We start from the raw sequence: 27,090 nt of genomic DNA on the forward strand, positions 1-27,090 counted from the left end.
TTGATGGAACGATATCTTACTCTGACCAAACGCTTGACCTCAATACTATGGCCACTCATCACTGTAATCCTGGATATATTCTCGATGGGGAAAGTACCAGGATTTGTAAACAGGATGGGAGCTGGAGTGGAGTAGATCCAACATGTGAAGGTACATGTATGCTGATATCGATGTATTGCCAACTATAGCAGTGCACACGCTGAGCTGTAAACTATTATAGCCTCGAGTGCTACCTGCTCTACTGAGCTGACGATACCAGACGATGGGGCTATTACTTACAACTCTCAAGGAACAGCAGGAAATAGACCAGTGAACACTGTGGCCACCTACACCTGTGTCACTGACTACACTCTCATTGGAGGCACCATCAGGACTTGTGGGAGGGATGGAATGTGGAGTGGTGTTGATGGTCCAACCTATTGTGAAGGTGAGTCTACGTATGCAATGAATGCCCATGCAGTGAACTATAGTTGCTCTTCTCCAGTGGTTTGTATTGCACTCACTCTAAACAATGGAGACATTGTATACAGTGATGAAAGCAGACGTGCTGGTAGTAGTGCTACTTACAGCTGCTTTGTGGGATACTCTCTTGAGGCACAAGAAGTGATAACTTGTCAGTCAATAGATCATAACACTGCAACTTGGAGCGGATCATTACCAATGTGCCAAGGTTTGTCAATGTCTTCCTTATTACATTGATAGCACTTGACCATAAAATTATATTCATTGCCTTATGCGATGTACTATATATGTAATTATTGTGCTCATTACTACTTTAAATTCTCACAGCAATCACCTGCTCTGCTCTTTCTCGTATTGAGAATGGGGTGATTGTCTACTCCAGTAACACAACTGAGCCTTATGACTATGAAACAACAGCTGTTTATGAGTGTGACATTGGGTATGAAGTAACCAGTGGAGACAGTGAGAGGACATGTACTGAATCTGGTATGAATTCAGAAGGCATTTGGAATGGAACCATACCTACCTGTTCAGGTATAGTGGTCTGGGCATTGTAAAATCCATACATAATGTTATGCTAATAGCTGTTTCCTGTGGCTCTCCTCCCACTGTTATGAATGCAACTTTTGGAGTACCAACCCCTCACACAACTTACCAAGGGACAGTGATCTACACCTGTGACAGTGGGTATGAAATCTCCAATGGAGTCATCACAGCAGAGACTACTTGTCTGGCTAATGGAGACTGGAGGCCCGTACCACATTGTCAACGTATGTAACAAATCATATTGTTCTGCCTCTCACACACTTAGCTGTAAATGTAGTATCGAGAAAAACACCTCTCAAAGATTGCTCAATTAGGAAATAGTGAAAGTTTGGACGAAGCGTTTCGATAGAAAGAGTTGGATTTAGAGCATCAGATTTTACAGAGAGGTAGTAGAAGGACTGCAGATACTTTATACACCTTACTGAATTTAGCTGTAGCTCAATACTAAATTCTGCTCCAATAGTCTGGTTTTCCAGAGCCTGTTACGACTATAGCGGGTAATTTCGTTTGTAAAAAATTAAATAAACCTATTGCACAATAATAATTTTGCAGTTTTAATTTTTGTATTAATACTCTAAATACGAAAAACCCGAAAATGTCCACCATGCGAAAATAACCCGCTATATGATACGCCATGCATAATTACGATTATGTTTAATAGCTATTTCTTGTGGCTCTCCTCCCACCATGATGAACGCAAATATTGGAGGGCCCACCCCTGACACAACCTACCAAGGCAAAGTGATTTATACCTGTGTCAGTGGGTATCGGATCTCCAATGGAGATACCACAGCAATAGCTACTTGTATGGATGACAGGACCTGGGGACCTCTACCAATTTGTCAACGTAATACTATGTGATTTTAAAATTATAATGATGTGTTTAAATTGCTCTCACCCACTCAGTTGTGGATTGTGGTTCTCCTCTCACTATATCTATTCTCAATGGCTCACCTGGAGAACCATCCAGCACAACCTATCAAGGGACAGTAACCTACACCTGTGTCAGTGGGTATGAGGTCTCCACTGGAGTCACCACAGCAATGGCTACCTGTATGGCTAGTGGGATGTGGGGACCTCTACCAACTTGTCAACGTATGAAGTTGATACTGTCACTGATAATAGCTACTGCATTGACTGTTGTGTTCTCACCCACTCAGCTGTGAATTGTGGCTCCCCTACCACCATTAGCAATGGCTCTCCTGAAACACCAACCAGCACAACTCTTGGAGGGATGGTGACCTACACCTGCAACACTGGGCATGAGGTCTCCACTGGAGTTACCACAGCAATGGCTACCTGTATGGCTAGTGGGATGTGGGGACCTCTACCAACTTGTCAACGTACGTAATCAAATACCTCTACTTCTTCACACATTTAATGTACATTAGGTTGCATGACTATAATCTTTATACAGCTGTCTCATGTGGTGCCCCTCCCCCTGGCACCAATGCATCTCCTGGAACACCAACCAGCACAGTGTACCAAGGAACAGTGACATACACCTGTGTCAGTGGATATTGGATCTCTCAAGGATCCTTCTCGAAATTTGCTAGCTGTATGGCTGACAGGACCTGGGGGCCTCTACCAACTTGTTCACGTATGTGAAGTTGCTATTCTGATTAATAATATAAGTACAGTAAATGGTACACAGTTGTGGATTGTGGCTCCCCACCCACCATTGGCAATGCATCTCCTGGAACACAAACTAGAACAACCTACCAATGGACAGTGACCTACACCTGTGATACTGGGTATGAGGTATCCAATGGAGTCACCACAGCAGTGGCTACCTGTATGGCTAGTGGGGCCTGGGGACCTCTACCAACTTGTCAACGTAAGTAATATTTCTTCACCCACTTAATGTAATAATAATAATATTAGGTGTCACATGTGGTGACCCTCCGGACACTGGTCTCAATGCCTCTCCTGGGACACCAACCCCTGACACAACCTACCAGTACCAAGAGACAGTGACCTACACCTGTGACACTGGATATCAGATCTCCAATGAAGCCCTCACAGCAATGGTTACCTGTATGGCTGACAGGACCTGGGGACCTCTACCAACTTGTCAACGTGTGTGAAATTGCTCCCAAACTGAATTAACATTGTTTTCACCCACTCAGTTGTGGATTGTGGCTCTCCTCCCCCTGGTATAAATGCATATCCTAGAACACCAACCAGCACAACCTATCGAGGGACAGTCCTCTACACCTGTGACACTGGGTATGAGATCTCTAATGGAGTCACCACAGCAATGGCTACCTGTGTGGCTAGTGGAATGTGGGAAGCTGTACCAACTTGTACAAGTACGGTTCAGGGATTTTTCTAACTTCAGATTTGTGCATCATAATTATGTACATGCAGTTGTGGACTGTGGTGATCCTCCCACCATTCCCAATGGATCACCCGGGACACCCACCAGGACAGCATTTGGAGGAACAGTGTCTTACACATGCAACAATAGATATCACATGATGTCAGAATCAGCCACTGTGACTTGTGAGGCTAGTGGGAGTTGGAGCACAAGACCAACTTGCTCAGGTCTGATCTGTGAACATATGCAATAATTTAGTGGTGACATGATTGTTAATAGCCATCTGCAATGACCATCAAATTGAAAATGGTGACATCAATTATGATCCTGATACCACACCGAGAACAGAGGGAAACATTGCCTTGTACTCGTGTGTGTCTGGTTACCAGCTGTCTGGTGTGAGCATTAGGGTCTGTATGGACGGTCGTAATGGAATGGAGGGTGTGTGGACTGGATCCATGCCAAGCTGTATAGGTATGAAAACAAGTATAGCAATATCCATTCCCCAGTATATTTCCAATGTGTTGCAGCAATCTGTGATAGTCTCACCCTCGCAAACATTGGGTACCGTATTGTGTGCATATTTCAAGGGTATAAATGTTCGCGGTTTTCGCTGATTAAGCATGTATTGCAAACATTACACCCCCGAATTTAATATCGCATGCATGCTGCAGAAAGGCTGCTATTCCGCGAAATTAAATCCGCTAAAACCTTTCTAAATGTCATTCCTCGAAATATACCCGCTATACGGTATATCATAGAGATGCTACACTAATTTGTGTATTGTCCACAGGTATCACATGCTCTGCTCTCCCTAATGTTACGAATGGGACCATTGATTACTCTAGTGGTACTACTGCGCCATATAACTATGGAACAACGGCTACTTATCAATGCAACCATGGACATACCTTAACAACTGGAGACAGAGTGGGGACTTGTACTAGTAATGGTAGCACTCCTGATGGTCATTGGGATGGTACTGCTCCTCAATGTCCACGTATGTTTTATATTATTGCATTATCGTATGTTATAGTTGTGACACATGCACGAGTGCCATATATTGGCTCAGTAGTGATGTAGGCCTACGTCACTACTGAGCCAATATATCCAATGTGCGCACGAGTGAGCTGTGTAACAACTGATTTGTTGCATTCCTTGTGCATTCCTTTCCGTGTACACATCATTCCTTTTATAGGACAACTAGTTTCAACTACTTGTGGTGGCTGTGGAATGCACCAGACGCATGAAAAACGTTTTCTGCCTACCACTGAATCTGTTTAACAGTGTTATACTATAAAAGGGACCGTTTCAGGTTACTGGGTGGAGGGTGGGCTTTAGGTAACTTCAGCCATACTATGCCAGTATCTAGATAGTGGCACAGTTCAAGGCTTGACCTGTGCCATATGGCAGATATTGGCACAGTGTTTCCTTTGATCTGCCCACTCATGATACTGTACACACACAGCTGTGGACTGTGGTACTCTTGCGTCTATTACCAATGGATCTCCTGGGACACCAACAACCACAACATTCACAGGGACAGTGACCTACAGCTGTAATGATGGCTATGCACTCTTTGGGATTGCTACAAGTACTTGTCAGGCAAATGCAACCTGGAGCAGACCACCAGAATGCAGAGGTACATGTGCACATTAGTATTAAGTGCATATTACATATACCATACACTACCGTATAGCAGGTATATTTCCAGGTTATCAACTTTCGCGAAAATGCCTTTTGAACTGTTTTCGCAGATTTAATTTTCGCAGAATAGCAGCATTTATGAAGCAGTGCAATATTAAATTCTTGAGTATAAATTTTTGCGGTATGCTTAACCAGCGAAAACCACGAACATATATACTTGCTATGCAATAATTATTATTACAAAATTTACCTGGTATTGTATTGAGTATAGTAGCTGCATACTGAGTAAACATAATTGTATAGCAGTTGACTGTGAGCCGGCCCTTACAGTTTCTATTAACTGATTGTACACATTACAGGCACTGTACATTTATTAGTCTGTCCTGATCTGATGGATCTAGTCAATGGAAGTATTGCTTATGATATGGAGACCATTGACGACAGACCAGTGGACACTGTGGCCACCTACACCTGTGACATTGGCTACACTCTCATTGGAAACAGCACTAGGACTTGTGGGAGTGATGGAGTGTGGAGTGGATCGGATCCAGCGTGTGAAGGTTGGTGGAAAACGTTTACACTGTGTTGAAGAATAGTAACAAGTTGTTTCTCCTACAGTTCTTATGTGTCCTCCTCTACCGGCCATTATTATCAACGGCATGATCTCCTACTCTCCTGATGTTACCTCTGACTATGACCTGGGAACTGAGGCAACCTACACTTGTGAGGCTGGGTTCTATCTTGAGGGTAATGAGGTACGAGTGTGTATGGATGATGATGGAATGGACGCCATTGGAGTGTGGAGTGGTCAGGAGCCAAGCTGTGTCCGTAAGTTTATCGATGAAAGGATGTAAGTCCCTGGTACTGTACAAACCCGAACATATATATGTATATTGTTTGGTCATATGCAATTAACTTCGCAGTCATCACTTGTCTTTGTCTCCTTGTTCCTACCCACACTTCAATATCCTACCCTCCTCGCACCAGTTCGCTTTTCCCCTATGGAACACAAGCAATCTACTCCAATAATAAATGTATTGTCCGCAGATATCACTTGTTCTGCTCTCCTTGATGTTATTAATGGGTCCATCAGTTACCCTAGTGGTACTACTGCACCGTATGACTTTGGAACGACAGCTACTTATCAATGCAACATTGGACATGTGTTAACAAGTGGAGACAGAGTGAGGACCTGTACTGGTGATGGTAGCAGTCGGTGGAGTGGTAATGCCCCCCGATGTCCACGTATGTTATAATTATTATTGCATTATCGTATCACATGATAATGTACACACAGCTGTGGACTGTGGGACTCCTCCGTCTATTACCAATGGATCTCGTGGGATACCAACAACCACAACATTCACAGGGACAGTGACCTACAGCTGTAATGATGGCTATGCACTCTTTGGGATTGCTACAAGTACTTGTCAGGCAAATGCAACCTGGAGCAGACCACCAGAATGCAGAGGTACATGTGCACATTAGTATTAAGTGCATATTACATGTACCATACACTACCGTATAGCGGGTACATTTCCAGGTTATCAACTTTCGCGAAAATGCCTTTTGAACTGTTTTCGCAGACTTAATTTTCGCAGAATAGCAGCATTTATGAAGCATTATGCATGCATGCAATATTAAATTCTTGAGTATAAATGTTCGCGGTATGCTTAACCAGCGAAAACCACGAACATATATACTGGCTATGCAATAATAATTATTACAAAAAATTACCTGTAGCTGCATACTGAGTAAACATAATTGTATAGCGGTTGACTGTGAGCCGGCCCTTACAGTTTCTATTAACTGATTGTACACATTACAGGCACTGTACATTTATTAGTCTGTCCTGATCTGATGGATCTAGTCAATGGAAGTATTGCTTATGATATGGAGACCATTGACGACAGACCAGTAGACACTGTGGCCACCTACACCTGTAACACTGGCTACACTCTCATTGGAGACAGCACTAGGACTTGTGGGAGTGATGAATTGTGGAGTGGATCGGATCCAACGTGTGAAGGTTGGTGGAAAACCTTTACACTGTGTTGAAGAATAGTAACAAGTTGTTTCTCCTATAGTTCTTATGTGTCCTCCTCTACCAGCCATTATTATCAATGGCATGATCTCCTACTCTCCTGATGTTACCACTGACTATGACCTGGGAACTATAGCAACCTACACTTGTGAGACTGGGTTCTATCTTGAGGGTAATGAGGTACGAGTGTGTATGGATGATGATGGAATGGACGCCATTGGAGTGTGGAGTGGTGAGGAGACAAGCTGTGTCCGTAAGTCACGTAAATTTCGTCTTACATTAACTTTTCTTATATACTCACAGCCATTCAGTGTCCTACTCTTAAACCAATTCCCAATGGATACATCACCTACACTCCCAACACCACACCTGACTATGATCTGGGCACTGTGGCCTCATATGCCTGTGACCCTGGGTTTGTTCTGGACCTCTCCCTAGGGGGATCTGAGATGATAACTTGTGTGGATGATAATGGACTGGATGCTATTGGAGTGTTTGATAGACAGTCTCCAATATGTGTCTGTAAGTAATTATTATAATTACGTATATAGTGTGCTTTTATTTGCCCCGTTCTTTATTCTCAATACAGCTATCGGGTGTCTTGTTTTGCCCATTTTCGCCAATGGAATAATCACCTATGCCACAGATGTGACCCCTGACTTTGACCTGGGTACTACAGCAACTTATAGCTGCAATGATGGCTACACTTTAGATCTCTCTACTGGTGATGAAGTGAGGACGTGTATTGACGATGGAAACAATGATGCTGTGGGAATGTTTAGTGGTCAGGCACCTGCTTGTGTTTGTAAGTATCAGATCTCTTTCATCTGAACATACATGTACATAAAACAAATTCAAGCCACCAAATTCGCTTGAATTGGGCATCCAACTAAAGTGATGGGTACCCAACAACAAAGCCTGTATATGATGCAACTGTCTTGCAAATTGTGTGTTTCACAAAGGTAGCTAGTACCCTCCCATATTACATATATCCCTGATCATAATTTTGTGTTAATTTACCAGAAGAAGTGATTCATGAGCTTTTTATCATTTCCCCAGCCCTCCCTCCTCCTGTACACTCAGTGTTGTTCCAGCTCAGACTCACCAACATCAACAATTGTCCTGACTGGGTGGTGAGTGCTACTATACAAAAATTCTCGATTGAAGCAGGGGTATTATTTATCTCTCTATATAGGACCAGGATGGGAGGATAGAAGCTGTAATGAATGCGTTTGCTGCAGAGGTGGAGAATCACTGTGGGTGTGGTTTTTCAAGCATGGTCATGACTGCCCCTCTCTTCCGCTGCTTCCCTGGGTCGGACAGAGCTGTCACATTCCGAGCCACTCTAACCGATTCCAGGCTCCTGACTCCCATACAGGACTGGATACAAACCAATGGATTCATTCCCATTCAGAATGTACTGATTGAGGTAGACAAGTCTTGTCAGTTGCAGATATCGAGCCTTGCAGACACAGAGTGTACCACCAACCGGCCTGCAGCTGCAGGGAGCAGTGACCTAGCCACTGTGGTTGGTGGAGTGGTGGGAGGAGTTCTTATTATTGTAGTTGGCGTTACAATTGTTGTCATAGTGATTGCTGTACTGGTGTTCAAGAGCAGGAGAGAGAAGCTTACAGTCAACAAAACAACGAAGTGAGTTTTATTAACCGTCTTCTATACAGCTGAATTCTGCATACATACAAAACTATCTTGCATTCCTCCCCCTCCAGACATGATCTACCACCAGTGTCGCTAAAGGGTGTGGTCAGTACTGGTGAGATACAATTATACGAGATAATGGAAATGGGTCACGAATACGAGGAAGTTTCCAAGTTCCAACGAGTTGTCGATGGAGAGTATGAGATCATTGGAGCATCCTCACAGACAACTGGCTCCGAGAGCAAAACTCCTATAAAGATGGAGCTATCACTGCCCACTCCACCCACACCACAATCCTCACAAGCAACTAAAGTTGCCGGAAATGATATTGAGTTTACAGAGTGTGTTGCTTACAGCACGACCACCCACAGTCACCCCCCACAGCCCACAGGCTTATGAGAACTATAACATGAAACTGCAAACTGAGTTGACTGCTCTATAGTAATTGTTAAAGATAATTTACATTCATTTGCTTGTATATATTTGCATGGCTATTACATATTTATGTTCAAAAGATCTCTGGTCATTTATTCGTTAAACGTTCTTGCATGGGTAATGTCATCACCATGTACTTCGTTAATATGACGAGGTATCCTCATGTGTTATGTTTAGTAGCCATTCCCACCACTGTGTGTTTATTGATACATGCAATTGGTATCATGAGACAATAGTTTTGAAATTCAGTTGTGTGCTTAGAGGGAGTGGTGTGTGCTTGCTTTCAATGTGATAGAGTGCTTCAGTGTTTACTGTGAGCATTGCTTGTTGTGTTGACCTGAGGCAATGATTTTGCACCTCTCAATACCTAGGGCTGTGATCAGATAGAACTCCAGCAAATGGTGCATGTTGCCTTTGCTCCATGCTTGTTGTGTTGCCCTGAGGCAATGATTTTGCACCTCTCAATACCTAGGGCTGTGATCAGATAGAACTCCAGCAAATGGTGCATGTTGCCTTTGCTCCATCCTAGTTAAACTGCTGATATATACTACCATGTAGATCTCATGTATATATAGACTACCTGTATACTATATTGTGTTGTGCAATCATGTACTTTGTTTTGAATTCATAATTATAACCACCCACCCCACCTCAGGAGGAGATGGTTCTCGCTCACTGGCATGGTAAACCTTTCCTGGTTCTACCCAAGGGTAATGTGGAGGAGTCCTCAACCATGCCTTGTCACACACACACCATTGACATTGTAAGTTAAAGGGAAGAGCAGTGCATTAATTGCATTGCTGTAGTGACTGTGTCTATAGAGAGAGGCCATTAGCTACATAAAAAATTGATTGACTACAAGTATAATTACATCCAATATAGAGCTTAAATTGGTACAGTTCTATGCCTTATACTGCTTTGAAAATTGATGTGCCAATATGATGTGATACAGAGAGTCTAAATGATTTTTCTTTGTGTCTATATATGTGCTCAAGAGTACTCTTATGCGTGTGGGTGCATGTACACTTTCGACAATTCAGACTTCCTGTTGTCATTAAAGTGAATACATGTACATGTAGATCTAATAGATCTACACTAGAATTACCATGTTGAGTGCTTTATTGTTTATTGTGAGCATTGCCTGTTGTGTTGTCCTGAGGAAATGTTTGTGCACCTTTCAATAGCCTAGGGCTGTGATAGTTTAAGAACTCTAGCAAATGGTGCATATGTTGCCTTTGTTCCACTGTGTTGTGAAGTTACGTTAGTGATAACATGAAGTGATTGTTGAGGCTATTTTATTGTATTTTGGTACAATAATGTACCTTATTTTGAATTAAGTCACCCCCCCCTCTCCTCCATCAGGAGATATGGTTCTCGAGACATGCTCACTGGTAAACCCAACGGGACCTTCCTGGTTTGACCCAAGGGTAATATGGAGGAGTCCTCAACCATGCCTTGTCACACACACATGTGCAGGCAGATTAATTTTGTTGCAGTACCTCTTGCATTCTAAATGAATTATGCATCTGATTTTCGATCACTATTTTCAATTATCCTCTGTGCAGAGATGGAAGGAGGTCATTAGAATTTGACTCTCTGCTCAGTTTAGTTCTATGCTATGCCACCAACACGATGGAGAAACACAACCCTAAACTAGAGACAATGCTTAGATACCCTGCATTCCATGTGGACAGGGGCCGTTAGTAACTGAACTAGCAGCTGTACAGTATTGTATTAGTAAAACCAGTAGGTTTTACATAGGATTGGCAGTGGGTTTGCCTGTGTTTAGCAATATTTCAATTATTTTGACTCATGTTCAAACTGTTCTATCTCTGCAGGGAAAGGCCACATCAAGAAACTGGCTGAACAGATAGTTTATTTAGCCTTTTCTCTCTTTGTATCTCTCATTTCATAATCCATAAACATTTTAATGAATGAATATTTTCATTTTAAAAATTGCACTATTTCGACGTTTCACCGCTCTTTGTCTGACTGACTAAGTAAGTAAGTGAGTAAGTAAGTAAGTAAGTTTCTTGCCCAGCATTTACTCCAAGTACAGCCATCTCCAGGACATTCTGCACAGGGTTTCCAAACGACTACAACCTGGATTACAAAGCGCTTCTTCAGATTTGCGATTGCTTCCACAAGGCAGATGACCTCTCAGTCTCTATTTCTCTTACCTAGACAATTCCGCCATCTTTAATGACTCAGCAATTGCGTTGTGGCCAATAATAATAGATAGGCGTGGCTAATAAACCGTGCGCCTAAAATCAGTGCAGCAGTGCTTTTCCAGAGCCTGAGGTGTTCCTTTTCTTCACACTGTTCAGCTCTAGCTCCCTTTCTCTGACAGGCATGCTATATGCACTGGCTAGATATCATGCTCTTAAAATGGCTGTCATTTAATGCTGATTCGCAAATTCAACATAATTATCAAGCAATAAATTATTACTCATTATACTATAATTATTAGTCCAGAGATATTCGAGAAGATATCTGATTAGTCCTGTCTTCTCTTCTTGTACTGCCTCTTGACGTTCCACTTATGCATGTCATGATACGTAAACTGTACTGAAAAAGAAAGGGAATCCGACTAGAAAAACATTTGCAATGTGAAAAATTGCTAGGATTGGCCAGGGGAACCACAAAAAAGCGTGGGAACAAGAAATCAGACGAGAGCATAACTCCAATCCGTTACAACGTCATGAACATGTACAATACATAGTATATTAAATAATAGACTGTGTTCCAGATCCACCTATCAGCTTCCATCCACCACATCATTCCATGCAGTCACCAGTACGGTCCGTGCATGTTACTACGCATGGATGGACTGTGTGTACCTGTGCTCAACACTGCATGTATTAGGAACATCAATTTATCACAAATCATCATGATTATGTGCCCCACATTCTAAAATGGATGTATAATAAATATATATAGGGATTGGTCATCACTCCACCAGTAAAAATTGCATGGCATATTGGCTGGGAAAACATGGGAAAACTACCAGTATACATGTGATTGACGTTGTAACGGATTGGAGTTATGCTCTCGTCTGATTTCTTGTTCCCACGCTTTTTTGTGGTTCCCCTGGCCAATCCTAGCAATTTTTCACATTGCAAATGTTTTTCTAGTCGGATGTGTATAGTGTAGGATTCTCTTTCTGTGTATGTGCTGTATGTATGTGGGTGCATGTACACTTTTGATGTGTGGAAGTTGCAATCACAATTTCAGACTTCCTGTTGTCATCAGATTTAAGTCAGTTTAACTTTAATTTGCCATTGGAGCATATGAATTAAAGCATGAAGAAGTTACAAGGTGACTGTGTCTTCTGGCTGGTCCTTCTGACTGGAGCTGCTCAGCTCCTACTAGTGTGTGGAGAGGGTTCACCTGGTACGTATTTTCAACTTTCATCTACCAGCCTACTTGTCTCTGGGTTTCATAGTTAGACAGCCCAGGTTGATAAAACTGTACGTATATACGGATATCATTGCTCTAGTATGCATGGCTATCTGTACGTCAAGGTTCACGCATCTGGTGTTTGTAATTGCCCCGTGCATGTGCCATTAACTTGGATTTTTGGTATCAATCCTTTTTACAATCATGGTTGATTATAATGGGTGCATAAAAGCTATTGCTAATAGCTAGTAGCTTTATGTTATGTAGCTTTGACACCTCCACCGAGGCATCAGCACCGGCGGGGCTTTCATTTCTATAGCCGTACAGTGTCCAGAGTTGCCATCCATCCTGAATGGATCAATAGAATATGTTGGAGATGCTCTGAGTACCATGGCGACGTACATGTGCAACGATAGTTTCTACCTAAACGGAGACAATAACAGGAACTGCACTATTGGAGAAGCAAGAACTAGTATTGGGATGTGGACAGGCCAAGAACCACAGTGTGTTCGTAAGTTGGCAATTTCGTTTGCTCATTAATACATGCAGACTTAATTTACAGCTATTGAGTGTCCTTCCCTTCAGCCAATTACCAATGGAGTCGTCATCTACGCTCCCGATACCACACCTGACTATGATTTGGGCACTGTGGCTACTTATGCTTGTAACGCTGGGTTTGTTCTGTACCTCTCCCTAGGGGGATGTGAGATAAGAATTTGTGTAGATGATAATGGACTGGATGCTGTTGGAGTGTTTGATAGACAAGCACCAATATGTATCCGTAAGTGAAATATTATTGTTGCTTAGCTCTTGTATAGGACTGAATTCCATACAGCTATTGAGTGTTCTCCTCTACCGGCCATTACTAATGGAGTCATAACCTACGCTCCCGACACCACACCTAACTATGAGCTTGACTCTGTAGCCACTTATGACTGTAAAGCTGGGTTTGTTCTGGACCTCTCCCTAGGAGGATCTGAGATGAGAACTTGTGAGGATAATATGGACAATGATGCAGAGGGAATGTTCAATGGACAGGCTCCGAGATGTGTCCGTAAGTGAAGTATTATTGTTGCTTAGCCCTTTGTATAGGACTGAATTCCATACAGCTATTGAGTGTTCTCCTCTACCGGCCATTACTAATGGAGTCATAACCTACACTATCGACAACACACCTAACTATGAGCTTGACTCTGTGGCTACTTATGCCTGTGACCCTGGGTTTGTTCTGGACCTCTCCCTAGGGGGATCTCAGTTGAGAAGTTGTGTGGATGATAATGGACTGGATGCTATTGGAGTGTTTGATAGACAGGCTCCAATATGTGTCCGTAAGTCTCTCTTGGTTGAAATTTACAATGCAAATGAACAGCTTCCTTCTGAATTGTTTGACTTGGTGAACTTTCTATCATTTAACTTGCCACATGCAGGTATTATTTGCCAACCTCTTTTCCCTCACCCCTACGGTACGATAACCTATCATCACGAAACTCCACCTTTCTCATACGGAACACGAGCTACGTACTCTGTCTCATGCCCTCCCGAACTAGAGAGAAGGGGAGGAGATGATGAGAGGACTTGTACCGCTAATGGAAATAGTGCTGTGGGGGTGTGGTCTAGAGCTGCTCCCATCTGTGCAGGTTTGAAAAGTAAACTTTGTGTATAATTATCCTATAACGTTATAGATCAGGGAGTTTTTCTGTCATTTCAAGGAACAACCTACACTACGAACAACAGTAATATTGTACTCACCAGAATTGATACAACAAATGACACATCCTTCACCTGTCACACTGACTCAACCACCTGCTGTAGAGGTAAGGACAAGGAGCCATCTTCAAATATGGGTACTGGAGAGTGGCTGTTTCCTAATGGAACAAGTGTTGTCCGGAAGAAGAGAGTACCTGGTGATGGGTTCTATTATACAAGGTTTCATCAAGCTATCAGACTGTATCGTAATGATGATACCCAGACTCCACTGGGAATCTACTGCTGTAGAATACCTGACAATAGTGGAGTGTTGAGGACATTCTGTGCTAACCTCATTGGTGAGTGGTGTATACATACATGTATAATTAAATTGTGCTTACTTGTTACTACTGCAGACAACACTATTCGATGTCCCTCTAACTCGGTGATGGCTCCAACTAATGGGATGGTCTCGTACTCCAGTCCAGTGGAAAATGGCAGTTATGTTTTTGGAACTGTGGCCACCTTTTCCTGCTCACCTGGTTTTGGTCTTGATGGTACCTCAACTAGAACATGTGAGACTGAACAGAGAACATTTAATGGCACAACCCCATCTTGTATAGGTGAGAAAATATCGTCTCAGTCTGTACTGTGCCATATAATTTACATAAACAGCAATTATCTGCTCTGCTCTGCCCGGTATTGTGAATGGGACGATTATCTACTTTGGTAACACAACTGAGCCTTATGATTATAGAACAACAGTTAGGTATCAGTGCCATAAAGGATATGCGGTAAAAAGAGGAGACAGTGAGAGGACCTGTACTAGTACTGATAATGGAAGGAGTTCAGAGGGACAATGGAGTGGAACTGCTGCAGTTTGTTCTGGTATTTATAGAATAAACAATTTTTAACCTTTCATTTCATATTTTTGCTAGCTCTCTGTGATGACATCACCCTCACCAATGGAAGGGTGACCTATGACCCAACCTTTTCTCCAAGATTGGAAGGAACTACGGCTACTCACGCATGTAATAGTGGTTATGTTCGCTTTGGTGGATCTTCTAGAATGTGCCAGCCTGATCGAATGTGGAGTGGAGAAATTGTTACTTGCAACGGTATGAGTAAGTGATAACCTGTACATTTTGTACTTTGTTTTTTTATAGCCATCATCTGCCCACCTCTTACTGAAACTTCCTATGGTCCAATATCCTACTCTCCAAACACTTCCCCATACTTATTTGGAACACGAGCAACGTACACTGTTACATGCCCTCTGGGACAGGAGAGGAGAGGAGGAGATGATGTGAGGATTTGTTTGGATGATGGACATAGTACTATTGGGGTGTGGACTGGTACTGCTCCCGTCTGTGCAGGTTTGCTGTTGAACATTGTGTGTGCAGAATTGAACAATGTCTTCTCGTGCAGTTCGGATATATCTGTCTTTTCAAGGGGGAAAATATGCAACGAACAATAGTAATATTTTAGTGACCAGGATTGGGACCACAAATAACACTGACTTGACCTGTCACACTGACTCAACCACCTGCTGTAGGGGTCAGGACAATTTAAACGGATTTAACGGTATTGGGGAGTGGGTTTTTCCTAATGGGGAAAAGGTTGCACAAAACAACGTCACTTATGATGGGTTTTATTGGATCAGATACTATCAAAGTGTCAGACTCTATCGTCAAGGTGATATCCAGACTCCACTGGGACGTTACTGCTGTAGAATACCTGATGGTACTGGAGTGAACAGAACATTTTGTGTTAACCTCATTGGTGAGCTAATACTGGTTATTATAGTTATTAATTAATTTTTGTATACTCCAGACAACACCATTCGATGTGCTTCTGACTCAGTAATGGCTCCCATTAATGGGATGGTCTCATACTCTAGTCCAGTGGAGAATGGTAGTTACGTTTTTGGAACGATGGCCACTTTTTTCTGCTTATCTAGTTTTGGCCTCAGTACTCTTGAGACTAGAACATGCACAGGAACAAATGATGCTGAAATGGGAACCTTCAGTGGCTTAAGTCCAACATGTGATGGTAAGTATCCTCACTATTATAATTATCGTAACACTACATATTAATGATGTTCTCACAGCAATCACCTGCTCTGTTCTTGCTGAAATTGTCAATGGGACGATTGAATACTCCCGGTCTCCTAACTCTGCCCGTTACAGTTATGGAACAGCAGCTATTTATCAGTGTAACCCCGGGTATAATATAACTAGTGTAGACAACGTGAGGGCTTGTACTGGTGATGGTAAGAGTTCTAGTGGTCAGTGGGATGGTGCTGCTCCTCAATGTCCACGTACGTTCTATAGTTGGACATCTATAGGGATGTCACATGATACTGTACACACACAGCTGTGGACTGTGGGACTCCTCCGTCTATTACCAATGGATCTCGTGGGATACCAACAACCACAACATTCACAGGGACAGTGACCTACAGCTGTAATGATGGCTATGCCCTCTTTGGAAGTACTACAAGTACTTGTCAGGCAAATGCAGCCTGGAGCAGACCATCAGAATGCGGAGGTACATGTGCACATGTTACATTATATTGGCACATAACATGCATGCACTAACACCTACAGGTATCACTATTACTGGTATTCAATCTGGTGTTCCCATCTTAATTGGAGATTCTGTTACCATCACCTGCACCACTGACTATCCTGCTGACTCAATAATGTTGCTCCAAGAGGACCAACCTCTTCATGCAGCTCAACAGTCATCAACCACCATCTTGATGTATACTATCCCTCTTGTGTCTGACAACATTCATCGAAACACCTTCAAATGTGAAGCACTGCTAGCAGAAAGAACAGATCCTTCAGACACTGCCTTTGATATGGTTACCATTTCCATTGAATGTAAGTAATAATTATTTACAGCATATAATAATGTACTTAATTTCCCCACAGTTCCCCAACAACCTATTACCGCTATCATTAGAACATCTAGCCCATCAATTCCACAAGTTGGAGAGCCATACAGTCGAATTTGCACTGTGTCTAAATTGCCTGGACTAACTCACACACCAACTGCACAATGGCTCAAGATTTCCATGGGGACTGAAAGAATTGGCATGCCCACTCCTAATGAAGCTGCTCTTGAGTTCTTTCCACTGAGAACCTCAGATGCTGGTAGATACAGTTGTCAGGGTAACCTCAATACTACTGTTCGCTCTCAACCTCTTTTGACCAGTAGCGATTTCAATTTAATTTCTCAAAGTAAGTCAATCTTTGTAGGCTACTTGCATATTGTCATCATGTTTTTACAGTACCAGCACCAACAGTGACAATCACAAGATCTCCCTCTAGTTCAGCCTTGTTTGCTAACCTCAGTGTGGTAACATTTACATGTCAAGTGTCCATACATACAAACATTAATACTCCTGTCAATCTGAGCTTGACTTGGACTCGTGAGGTTTATAGTGATGAAGATGAGACAACCACTGAAGTGATCATAGTGAATAGTACAACCAAAGTAATTGAGAGAAGATGGACCTTTAATGATTTAAGTTCAAAGGACCAGAGAGTGACTTGCAATGGATCAATAAACTCTGCTAGCAGATTTATTCAAAGGACTAGCAGAATGGCCGAAGACAAATTATCTGTTGCTGGTAAGTTACTTACATGTAATAAAGATAAATTATTTTTTATTTCATTCAGGTGTGTTTCTAATGTTCAACGACATTGCACTTGACGACAACACGACCTCTGTACCAGCGAGGGATGTACGTGTCATACAGTGTCACTCTGATAAGACAGATACATTCGATGAATACCAACATGGATGGACTTTCCCTAATGGCAGCAAAGTTATGGAAACAGATGCAATGGCTATTGCAACACGGGAGGAAGGACACCTAGCACTCACTCGACTAGGAAACACGTTCCTGCCAGGTGGAGAGTATTGTTGCAAGGCTCAGGATGCCAGGGGAACCAGCCACACCCTCTGTGTGCATGTGGAGCAAAGTCGCTCAGTGTTGTTCCAGCTCAGACTCACTAACATCAACCACTGTCCTGACTGGGTCGTGAGTGCAATAATTATAACAGTATGTCGCTGCATTAACCCTATATTACAGGAGCAGCCATACAGGGTAACAGCTGTCACTGAAGCACTGGTGTCTGAGATCCAAGGCCATTGTCAGTGTTCCTTTGCTCCTAGTGATATCCAAGAGCCATCCTTCCAATGCTTCCCAGAGTCAAACCAAGCTGTAACCTTCCATGCCATCACTACTTCCTCCTTCATTGATGGTATATCACGCTGGATTGTGGACGATGGTTTATTGAGAGTACAGATGGTTATCATACGAGTGGACAATTCTTGTCAGGTGGAGATCTCGAGCCTTGCGGACACAGAGTGCACCAACCAGCCAGTGAGCAATGACGTAGCTGCAGTGATTGGTGGAGTAATAGGAGTGGTCATTGTCCTTATCATTGTAGTTGGCATTACTGTCATTGTGATTGCTCATTTGGTGTTCAAAAGCAGGAGAGAGAAGCTAACCATCAACAAAACAACAAAGTGAGTTTATCAATAATTATAATATTGGATTCTCTATACTAAAGGATTTCTGAATATACTATCTTGCATTCCCTCCCCCTCCAGACCTGACCTACCACCAGTGTCGCTAAAGGGTGTGGTCAGTACTTGTGAGATAGAGATGATGGAAATGGATCACGAATACGAGGAAGTGTCCAAGTTCCAACGAGCCGTCGGTGGAGAGTATGAGATCATTGGAGCACCCTCACAGACAACTGACTCCGAGAGCAAGGATCCTATAAAGACTGAGCCATCACTGCCCACTACACCCGCTCCACCCACACCACAACCCTCACAAGCAACTAAAGTTGCCGGAAATGATATTGAGTTTACAGAGTGCGTTGCTTACAGCACGACCACCCACAGTCGCCCCCCACAGCCTACAGGCTTATGAACTATAACATGAAACTGCAAACTGATTGAAATACTGTCGACTGCTTTAGCTGTACATGTACAGGATAACCTTTTACATGCAGTCATTTTCTTGTAGATCTATTGCTATTACTAGTCTACATTTGCATTGTACATGTTCTAGCATAATGTCCTCATCAGTCCCTCGTGAATACGAATATAACGAGGTTTCCTCGTATATTATGTTTAGTGTACGTATATCGACACATTGGTATTCGTGAGAAGATAGTTTTTAACATTCAGTTGTGTGCTTAAAGGGAGTGGTTTGTGCTTGCTTTCACTATGATATGGAGTGCTTCAGTGTTTATCATGAACATTGCTTGTTGTGTTGCCATGAGGCAGTGATTTTGCACCTCTATAGGGTATCAGTAATTTATTTTGCATGTATAACGAACCACCCCAGAGAGATGGTTCTCGAGACATGCTCACTGGTGAACCCAACGGGGCCTTCCTGGTTTGACCTAAGGGTAATGTGGAGGAGTACTCAACCATGCCTTGTCACACACACACACTATTGACATTGTAAGTAGAGTAGTTCATTGCTGTCATATCACGTGAGAGGCATTAGCTACATGGGAAATTATATTAAAGGACATGTACAGCATATATATACTATAAATTTGTAATTTATAGTATCTTCTATGTGTACAGTATCGTCAATAGAGCCCATGCATGCACTCATTCGAACTAACCACTTGATACCATTTGTTTGTCCATTACATTATCCTCTTATAATTATCCCCCCCCCCGTGCAGAGAGCTTCAAGAGGATCCCCGTGTACAGAGACCCTGCTGGGGGGGGGGGGGAATGGCACAATTCGAATTTAATAACTGAACGAGCAGCTGCATGCAGTATAGTGTGTGTAGTATTATCATTCTGTGTATGTATGTATGTGGGTGCATGTACTCTCTTGATGTGTTAAGAAATCAATTAAACTCTATGATAATTTCAGACTTCCTGTTGTCATATCAGTTACTGTTTATAATTTAAACTCAATGAATCAAAGAATGCATGCATGAAGACATGAAGAAGTTACAAAGTAACTGCATGTGTCTCTTGGCTGGTCCTTTTGACTGGAGCTGCTCAGCTCTTATTAGTGTGTGGAGGTATGTTCTTACCTTAAAGTTAAGGCTATTTAAAGACAGGTAGTAATTTTAGCGTTTTCTGATTTTTCTCCGTTTTTAGGGTGCTAATTTTGAGCAAATTTGTACTAGCACAACATGTGTCAAAAGATATATAAGTATGATTTTAGGAAAAGAATCAGAAACAAGGTGCTCATAGAGCATTCACTCTGTGCTGTTAGCTTCATCGCATCATGATTTCACACAGCGGCAAAACGGAACTTTTACCGTAATAGAGTGCAGTACAAGCTTGCTGTACATGTAGGGAATATAATAATCAACTCACCCACTCCTAATGAAACTGTTCTCACTTTCTCTCCACTGAGAATCTCAGATGCTGTCACATACTGTTGTCACGGTAACCTCACCACTGCCATTCCCTATCAACTTTTCTCAGACAGCAGCTATTTTAACTTAATTGTTCAAAGTAACGTTCATATTAAATCTCCATAGCTACGTGCAAAATATTCTTTGTACAGTACCCAGACCAACAGTGACAATCTCAAGGTCTCCCTCTACCTCAGCTTTGTTTGCTAACCTCAGTGTGGTAACATTTACATGTCAATTGTCTATACATGTAAACATTGATACTCCCGTCACTTTGAGCTTGACTTGGACTCGTGAAGTTTATAGTGATGAAGATGATACAACCACTGAAGTGATCGTGGTGAATAGTACAACCAAAGAAATCCAGAGAAGATGGACCTTTAATGATTTTAGTTCAAAAGACCAGAGAGCGACTTGCAATGGAACAATAAGCTCAGCTATAGCAGGTTTATTCAAGGCAATAGCAGTATGGATGGTAACACGTTATCTGTTGCTGGTGAGTTGCTGTTTTCATAGCATGATAAAAAGCTAACACAATCTCTTTATTCAGGTGTGTTTCTGATGTTCAACGGCAGTGTATTTAACGACAATATGACCTCTGTACCAGCGAGGGATGTACGTGTCATACAGTGTCCTGCATTACCTGTTGTGTTGCGTGTACAGTGCACCTTAGTGATAACATGGATTGATTGTTGATGCTAATTAATTTTTGGTACAACAATGCGTCTTATTTTGAAGTCATCCCCCTCCCCCCCCCTCCCTTAGGAGAGATGGTTCTCGAGACATGCCCACTTGTAAACCCAACGAGACCTTCCTGGTTCGACCCAAGGGTAATGTGGATGATCGAGTCCTCAACCATGCCTTAATTGTCACACACACCATCGACATCGTGTAAGTTTTACCTAGTGCACGTAACTGCACATGTAAATGTAATTATATAGGTACAACAGTGTGCTCTTAGACTATTAGTATTCTGTCCACGTTGGTTGAATGCTGTATGCATTGGTAAATAGCTAACTCTAGATTCTATCTTTCAGGCTTAATTGTTATCAGGGGTGCTCACTGGATCTACCACTGATTATTATATTGGTCCCCATCTGGCACCCCATTGCTTATACCAATACATGTCCAATGCATATGCACTTTTCAGTATAGGCATTACTTTAGGGTATTTCCTGAGTAGAGCTGGGTATACAGTAGCACACATGTAGACTATGTACCATTCCCACCACTGTGTATACCATAATCTAGTTAAATCTACCATTGGCTTTCTTTGTTATAGCTGTACAGCTATGTACTTAGTGGGGTGATGTGTGCTTGCTTTCACTGTTATATTGAGTGCTTTATTGTTTATTGTGAACATTACATGTTGTGTTGTCCTGAGACAATGTTTGTTTGTGCACCTTTCAATAGCCTAGGGCTGTGATAGTTTAGGAACTCTAGCAAATGGTGGTGTTGCCTTTGCTCCATTAGTCAATCTGTTCACTGTGTTAGTGATAACATGACTGAAGTGATTGTTCATTGTACAGTGGAACCTCCATAAAACGGACACCATTGGGGAACAGCCTTTTGGCCGTTATAGAGAGGTGGTCTTCCTTGGGAGGTTCCGATTGCCAGCTATGTATATGAGGTAATTTCTTGCTGCAAATGGATCTTGGAGCTTTGCTAACTGCTTCTTTAGCTCATACAAGCTTTGAAAAGGCAAGCTACAGCTAGGTTTTCACGATTGTGCAAAATAATGCTATCTCAGCAATAATTTTCTGCTAATTCTGGGTGTGGCTGTCCGTTCTGGGAAGTTATTATCCATTGCTAAAGCCGGCTGGTTGGGGACTAGAAAGCTGCTTGTTATACGGAGTAGAGAGGTGGTCGCTCCTGAGAGGTTGCTTTACATTGAAGTCATTCAATCCGGACCTGAGCTCTTGGCCGTTATATAGCATGTGGTTGCTCTTCGGAGGTGGTCGTTAATTAATGGAGGTTCCACTGACTGTACTTTCAATATTGAAGTCATCCCCTCCCCCCCTCCCCCAGAGGAGAGATAGTTCTTGAGACATGCTCACTGGTAAACCCAACGGGACCTTCCTAGTTCGACCCAAGGGTAATGTGGAGGAGTCCTCAACCATGCCTTGTCACACACACACCATTGACATTGTGTAAATTTTACCTAGTAGAAACGAACGATTAATTTTGGCTTTCTAAATTATGAATTCTATGCATCTGATTTTTGATCACTATTGACATTATATTTCAATTATCTCCCGTGCAGAGATGGAGGCAGGTTCAAGAGGATCCCCGTGTACAGAGACCCTGCTGGAGGGTACGGATTTGCATCACTATTCTTTGACTTGCTCAGTTTAGTTCTGTACTATGCCACCAACACGATGGAGAAACACAACCCTGAACTAGAGACAATGCTTAGATACTCTGCATTCCATGTGGACAGGGGCCGTTAGTAACTGAACTAGCAGCTGTACAGTATTGTGTGTGTATAGTGTAGGATTCTCTTTCTGTGTATGTGCTGTATGTATGTATGTTGATGTGTGTGTGGAAGTTGCAATCACAATTTCAGACTTCCTGTTGTCGTCAGATTAAAGTCAGTTTAATTTGCTATTGGAGCATGCATGAGAAGCATGAAGAAGTTACAAGGTGACTGTGTCTCTTGGCTGGTCCTTTTGACTGGAGCTGCTCAGCTCCTACTAGTGTGTGGAGAGGGTTTACCTGCTGGTATGTTTATCGTTCATGATCTCAGTATAATTTATATAGAATGTAACAAAATGCTATGCAGTGTATTTATCTCTGGGATCAACCAACATCATCACTAACAACACTGAGATCCTCATCACTGATATTGGAGATGATAATGATAATGGTCATCCCCCTCTCATCTGTCACACTGACCTTGTGGGCTGTTGTAGACGCAGTGAGACAATGCTAACAGAAGGAATTGGAGATTGGTACTATCCAAATGGTGCTCTTATTCCTGGTGGATCGGGATCTTCCTCAGATTCTCTATCATTTGTTAGATGGAGAAATAATCAAATGATCAGACTGGCTCGTAGAGAAGATTTTACCACTCCTCCGTTGGGTCCAACCGGATCCTACTGCTGCACTGTGAAAACTAATGAAGGAGAGATGATCTTCTGTGCTAACTTGGGTAAGTGAGCCAATACATGGGTGATTTAAGAGCTAAATATCTAGCTATAAGTACATACGTATATCCAACAAAGATATCTGGGAATTGTTTTGACAACCAAACTAGCTCTCATGGACCAACCACTACAATGCAATCTGTTCCAAAGCATATACTGTTCTTTAAACTCACTGTTTCAACACTTACACCTGTCCCACCAAAATACGTTGGTTAGATCTTATTTCACGTACTGTTCTCAAGTGTGGCCTATACTGCAAAACATAATTCGCCTCGACTAAAGCTGCACTTATCATGCTCAAATTGCTACCCTTAATATAACGTACTGGCTTGAATTACAAGATATCATGATTGTCTTTGTGAAATGCATACAACATGTACAGCCAGCTGAAAACTTCGACATAACCCAGTACATCAGGCTGAGTGATCAAGACTTAGTTTGCCACCCAGAATGCTTCAAGTAGAAAACTCGTTAACGTTAGAAAAAGCCTGTACACAATGTCACTACAATACCACCCGTCACTTGTGTGTACTGTTCTCAAGTGTGGCATCCAAACCTACTACAAAACATAACTCACCTCGAGTATATAAGGCACAGTTGACCAATCAGTGCATGGCAATAAATTAATGTTTGTACGTGTGAATTCTACCCATGGTATCATGCACTGTATACAAACACCCATAATTATAGCTAACCGGATATAAGTATTACATACAGTAGCTCCGTCCATGGATGCAGCTTAAAGTGCTTAACTTGAAATAAAAATTTTATGCACAGTTTATGCTAAAACTAAAAGCATGAGCAAGCTTATGATCATGCATGCACAACAATAATAAAAGGTAAGCATGCATGGTCTAAACATATAAATGAAAGCACCGCGGGTGCTGATGCCTCGGTGGAGTGCCTAAGCTACATAACATAAAGCTACTAATAGCTAGCGTTTATACACACATTGATTCTAATTATCATGATGAACATTTTTAATTTTACTGCATGCAGAATCCAGAATCACAGGGAAACTCAAGGAGTGAGTAATGATTGACGATGATTGTTGTTAAAAACGATTGATGCCAAAAGTTTAAGTCTAAAATTAATGGCTGCAAGTCAGCAGAGCCTTGCAGCTCTCTTCTCACTCTTGCAGCTAGCGTTCTAGTGCAGAGCTATAGCTACTAGGTAGTGACTCCGGTGAACAAGTTTTGCTACGAACTCTTCTGAAAAGGCTGCAATGGCATTTCATGTACCTACTATTATAAACGGGTACTAATTTTAGCGAATTTTAGCGAATTTGTAATTAACGCTAAATTAAATACGCGCTAATAATAAAACGGAATTTATGAATCTCATTAAAAAAAATTTTTCATGTGCTTTTGTAATGTAATGTACTTTTGAAAGTATGCTAAGCAATTTAAGCTAGCCCTTTTTTCATCTGTATCTGACTCCAAACTTTCTATTCAACCTTAAAACTCATACTTATAACTTACTTGGTAATGAATTTGCTACAAATCCACCAAAATTAGTAACCAAAAACCCAAATTACTACCCGTCTATAATAGTAACATTAAGGTAAGCAAAACTCCGCATAACTCGAGAACGAAGCTTTATTTTGCAAATCCACGAATACTAATCCAAGAAAACATGACTAGAAGCCTATATAGAAACTCTTACTTGCACTTCATTAATCAATCCTTGAGCAGCTGTAACAGTCTACACACACACATAGTGGCAGCCAGAGGCGTTTCTAGAGATTGAAGCAGAGGGGTGCTCAAGAGCACAGAAAAAAATGGGGTAGCGCGCGCGATTTTACGCCCTCGCATTTATTGCGGCGCGTCTTTTACACAGTAATAAAGTTTTTTAGACTGAGGACAAGCATGTAGTTGTATAAAAATAATAAAGTAATGAAACACATGTAAGTACTATCTGAACTAAGAGCCAGCTCAATTGAAATGTCACTGTTCTTCAGCGCATTGTGGGTGTGGGAGCCACGAATGCATAGAAGTGAGGGTCTTAAGAGCGAAAAGGAGAGCCTGCAGCGAATCCAATTAATCACTTTGGAGAACGGGGTGTCCTTCTTGACAGACACGAGTGATGATATATCCTCTTGAACACAATCTTGGCTTCTTTGCCCATATACCTTCAGTTGAGGAGAATACCAAGGGAGAGAATGAGCCATGTTCTATATCCCTGAATCTATGGCCATATATACGTCTTTTTTCCGATTGGTGTTTGTTGTATGCTGTGGATAACTGGGCTGAGCGATTACTTTGTGCGTTGGGGTAAAAAACTCTAATGTCAAAAAATGCACATTGCATGCATCCTGTCCCAAAACCCACGGGCTTTAACATCCAGCCTCGCTCCATCTTCTGTTTGCTGTACGGTGAGATAGCCTTTCACCGGTCAGCGGTTGCAGCGTTGGCTCTAATTCAACATCATGGCAGATCTCCGTAACCAGGTCAGCTGTTATGTCTCTTACTTCATTGTGGAGAATAATAGGAAAGCCACCTTTAGGACAAATCATTGTGTGGTTGCGTGGTTCACATCAAAAGACTTCCCACAAGCACAAGTCTCTGGCTGATGAGGAATGTGCCACGCATAGCGGAGGAGCGCGTCTATTACTAGTTGGGCGGAGTCCAACCAACGCTGCGCTCTGGGTTGGGTATCAGTACATGTAGCAGTTTTGTTCCACCGGTACTTGAGACAGAGTATGAATATTGTTTAATCTTTAAGTGGCTGACAACCGCATGGCTCAGGGGTGCGATATAAAGAAATCAATTAACTATTTGGATGGCTATTCTAGCTGACTGGATCTAGCTATAGTTGTTTTGGAATTCAAGAAAGACCTCAGATTCTTAGAGAAAGTAGAAAAATACTGTAGCCTGTAATATAAGATTTAGTACAGGCAGAAATAAACTTTTTCATAATAGTTAGACATCTAGCACAAGGAGAGGTACAGCCAGCTATAAGACTACCCCAAGGCTTCTGAGAAGCTTTTCGAAGACCAAAGAAGGCATACATAACACAGGTTTTGTCCAAACTAATGATCTAATCTTATTGGTAGCACAACAAAACTTAAAACAAAGACAAGTCCTTTTAATTAATTAATACATACTGTTCAAGCTTCATTCATAGATGCTAAGATAGACTATGCTTCTTTTCTAGTAGCCTAGATATCCAGCAGGAGCTGTTTCTGCATTCTCCAGAGAAATACAGTGTCCCAGCTTGCCTTGTCAGCTAAATTGAGCTGTAAGGTTTCCCACTTGAACGCAGCAATCTGATTGGGCTGCAAATTTCTTGCAGTGGGAACAAAACTGCTACATGTACTGATACCCA

The 27,090-nt window shown here is 42.0% G+C and overlaps 5 protein-coding genes and 1 long non-coding RNA gene across 7 annotated transcripts; all 6 read left to right on the plus strand.

Moving 5' to 3' along the window:
* The first annotated feature begins 1,698 nt into the window (after positions 1 to 1,698).
* On the plus strand, positions 1,699 to 6,263 carry LOC135335181 (sushi, von Willebrand factor type A, EGF and pentraxin domain-containing protein 1-like). Its single transcript, XM_064530599.1, has 13 exons — positions 1,699 to 1,855; positions 1,915 to 2,103; positions 2,169 to 2,351; positions 2,426 to 2,608; positions 2,663 to 2,845; positions 2,893 to 3,087; positions 3,138 to 3,320; positions 3,379 to 3,555; positions 3,608 to 3,802; positions 4,122 to 4,307; positions 4,797 to 4,970; positions 5,335 to 5,803; positions 6,023 to 6,263. The coding sequence occupies exons 1-12, from the start codon at positions 1,699 to 1,701 to the stop codon at positions 5,562 to 5,564; spliced, it is 2,235 nt and encodes a 744-aa protein (XP_064386669.1). The 3' UTR covers positions 5,565 to 5,803; positions 6,023 to 6,263.
* A 6-nt stretch (positions 6,264 to 6,269) lies between these two features.
* LOC135335103 (sushi, von Willebrand factor type A, EGF and pentraxin domain-containing protein 1-like) lies at positions 6,270 to 9,191 on the plus strand. Its single transcript, XM_064530521.1, has 8 exons — positions 6,270 to 6,446; positions 6,804 to 7,004; positions 7,063 to 7,272; positions 7,323 to 7,541; positions 7,609 to 7,824; positions 8,079 to 8,152; positions 8,215 to 8,669; positions 8,747 to 9,191. Exons 2-8 carry the CDS (start codon positions 6,836 to 6,838, stop codon positions 9,072 to 9,074), a joined length of 1,671 nt encoding a protein of 556 aa, XP_064386591.1. The 5' UTR covers positions 6,270 to 6,446; positions 6,804 to 6,835; the 3' UTR covers positions 9,075 to 9,191.
* A 3,133-nt stretch (positions 9,192 to 12,324) lies between these two features.
* Positions 12,325 to 13,412, plus strand: LOC135335131 (sushi, von Willebrand factor type A, EGF and pentraxin domain-containing protein 1-like). Its single transcript, XM_064530562.1, has 3 exons — positions 12,325 to 12,503; positions 12,829 to 13,020; positions 13,072 to 13,412. The coding sequence occupies exons 1-3, from the start codon at positions 12,413 to 12,415 to the stop codon at positions 13,296 to 13,298; spliced, it is 510 nt and encodes a 169-aa protein (XP_064386632.1). The 5' UTR covers positions 12,325 to 12,412; the 3' UTR covers positions 13,299 to 13,412.
* A 212-nt stretch (positions 13,413 to 13,624) lies between these two features.
* Positions 13,625 to 16,249, plus strand: LOC135335149 (uncharacterized). The gene is made up of 6 exons (XR_010394453.1): positions 13,625 to 13,837; positions 13,937 to 14,554; positions 14,612 to 15,083; positions 15,134 to 15,571; positions 15,624 to 15,977; positions 16,029 to 16,249. It is a non-coding gene; the product is annotated as an uncharacterized LOC135335149 (long non-coding RNA).
* A 44-nt stretch (positions 16,250 to 16,293) lies between these two features.
* Positions 16,294 to 19,152, plus strand: LOC135335182 (uncharacterized). Its single transcript, XM_064530600.1, has 8 exons — positions 16,294 to 16,420; positions 16,572 to 16,745; positions 16,805 to 17,083; positions 17,135 to 17,443; positions 17,494 to 17,835; positions 17,885 to 18,249; positions 18,301 to 18,740; positions 18,825 to 19,152. Exons 1-8 carry the CDS (start codon positions 16,294 to 16,296, stop codon positions 19,150 to 19,152), a joined length of 2,364 nt encoding a protein of 787 aa, XP_064386670.1.
* Positions 19,153 to 20,287: 1,135 nt separating this feature from the next.
* LOC135335132 (uncharacterized) lies at positions 20,288 to 23,191 on the plus strand. 2 transcript variants are annotated; one of them, XM_064530564.1, is made up of 4 exons: positions 20,288 to 21,113; positions 21,168 to 21,232; positions 21,383 to 21,508; positions 22,881 to 23,191. In XM_064530564.1, coding segments are annotated over exons 2-4 (315 nt in total). In that variant the 5' UTR covers positions 20,288 to 21,113; positions 21,168 to 21,230; the 3' UTR covers positions 23,068 to 23,191. The 2 variants fall into 2 exon arrangements, with proteins under 2 accessions (XP_064386634.1, XP_064386635.1); XM_064530565.1 differs by lacking the exons at positions 20,288 to 21,113; positions 21,168 to 21,232 and having other exon boundaries at positions 21,295 to 21,508.
* The last annotated feature ends 3,899 nt before the right edge of the window (positions 23,192 to 27,090 follow it).

The sequence above is a fragment of the Halichondria panicea genome, chromosome 4 (genome assembly GCF_963675165.1).
Source record: "Halichondria panicea chromosome 4, odHalPani1.1, whole genome shotgun sequence".
In the NCBI taxonomy this organism is placed as follows: Eukaryota; Metazoa; Porifera; class Demospongiae; order Suberitida; family Halichondriidae; genus Halichondria; species Halichondria panicea.

Bases quoted from the DNA above. Each gene is read 5' to 3' on its own strand.
- LOC135335103 (XM_064530521.1), top strand. From the start codon at position 6,836: ATGGATCTAGTCAATGGAAGTATTGCTTATGATATGGAGACCATTGAC. The intron at 7,542-7,608 runs GTAAGTAATTAT...TTCTCAATACAG, and splicing joins ACAGTCTCCAATATGTGTCT to CTATCGGGTGTCTTGTTTTG. The intron at 8,670-8,746 runs GTGAGTTTTATT...CTCCCCCTCCAG, and splicing joins ACAGTCAACAAAACAACGAA to ACATGATCTACCACCAGTGT.
- LOC135335131 (XM_064530562.1), top strand. From the start codon at position 12,413: ATGAAGAAGTTACAAGGTGACTGTGTCTTCTGGCTGGTCCTTCTGACT. The intron at 12,504-12,828 runs GTACGTATTTTC...TCATTTCTATAG, and splicing joins GTGTGGAGAGGGTTCACCTG to CCGTACAGTGTCCAGAGTTG. The intron at 13,021-13,071 runs GTAAGTTGGCAA...CTTAATTTACAG, and splicing joins CCAAGAACCACAGTGTGTTC to CTATTGAGTGTCCTTCCCTT.
- LOC135335181 (XM_064530599.1), top strand. From the start codon at position 1,699: ATGAACGCAAATATTGGAGGGCCCACCCCTGACACAACCTACCAAGGC. The intron at 2,609-2,662 runs GTATGTGAAGTT...AATGGTACACAG, and splicing joins GCCTCTACCAACTTGTTCAC to TTGTGGATTGTGGCTCCCCA. The intron at 2,846-2,892 runs GTAAGTAATATT...TAATAATATTAG, and splicing joins ACCTCTACCAACTTGTCAAC to GTGTCACATGTGGTGACCCT.
- LOC135335132 (XM_064530564.1), top strand. The intron at 21,509-22,880 runs GTAAGTTTTACC...TCTCCCGTGCAG, and splicing joins ACACACACCATCGACATCGT to AGATGGAGGCAGGTTCAAGA.
- LOC135335182 (XM_064530600.1), top strand. From the start codon at position 16,294: ATGTTCTCACAGCAATCACCTGCTCTGTTCTTGCTGAAATTGTCAATG. The intron at 16,421-16,571 runs GTATAATATAAC...GTACACACACAG, and splicing joins ATTTATCAGTGTAACCCCGG to CTGTGGACTGTGGGACTCCT. The intron at 17,084-17,134 runs GTAAGTAATAAT...ATTTCCCCACAG, and splicing joins GGTTACCATTTCCATTGAAT to TTCCCCAACAACCTATTACC.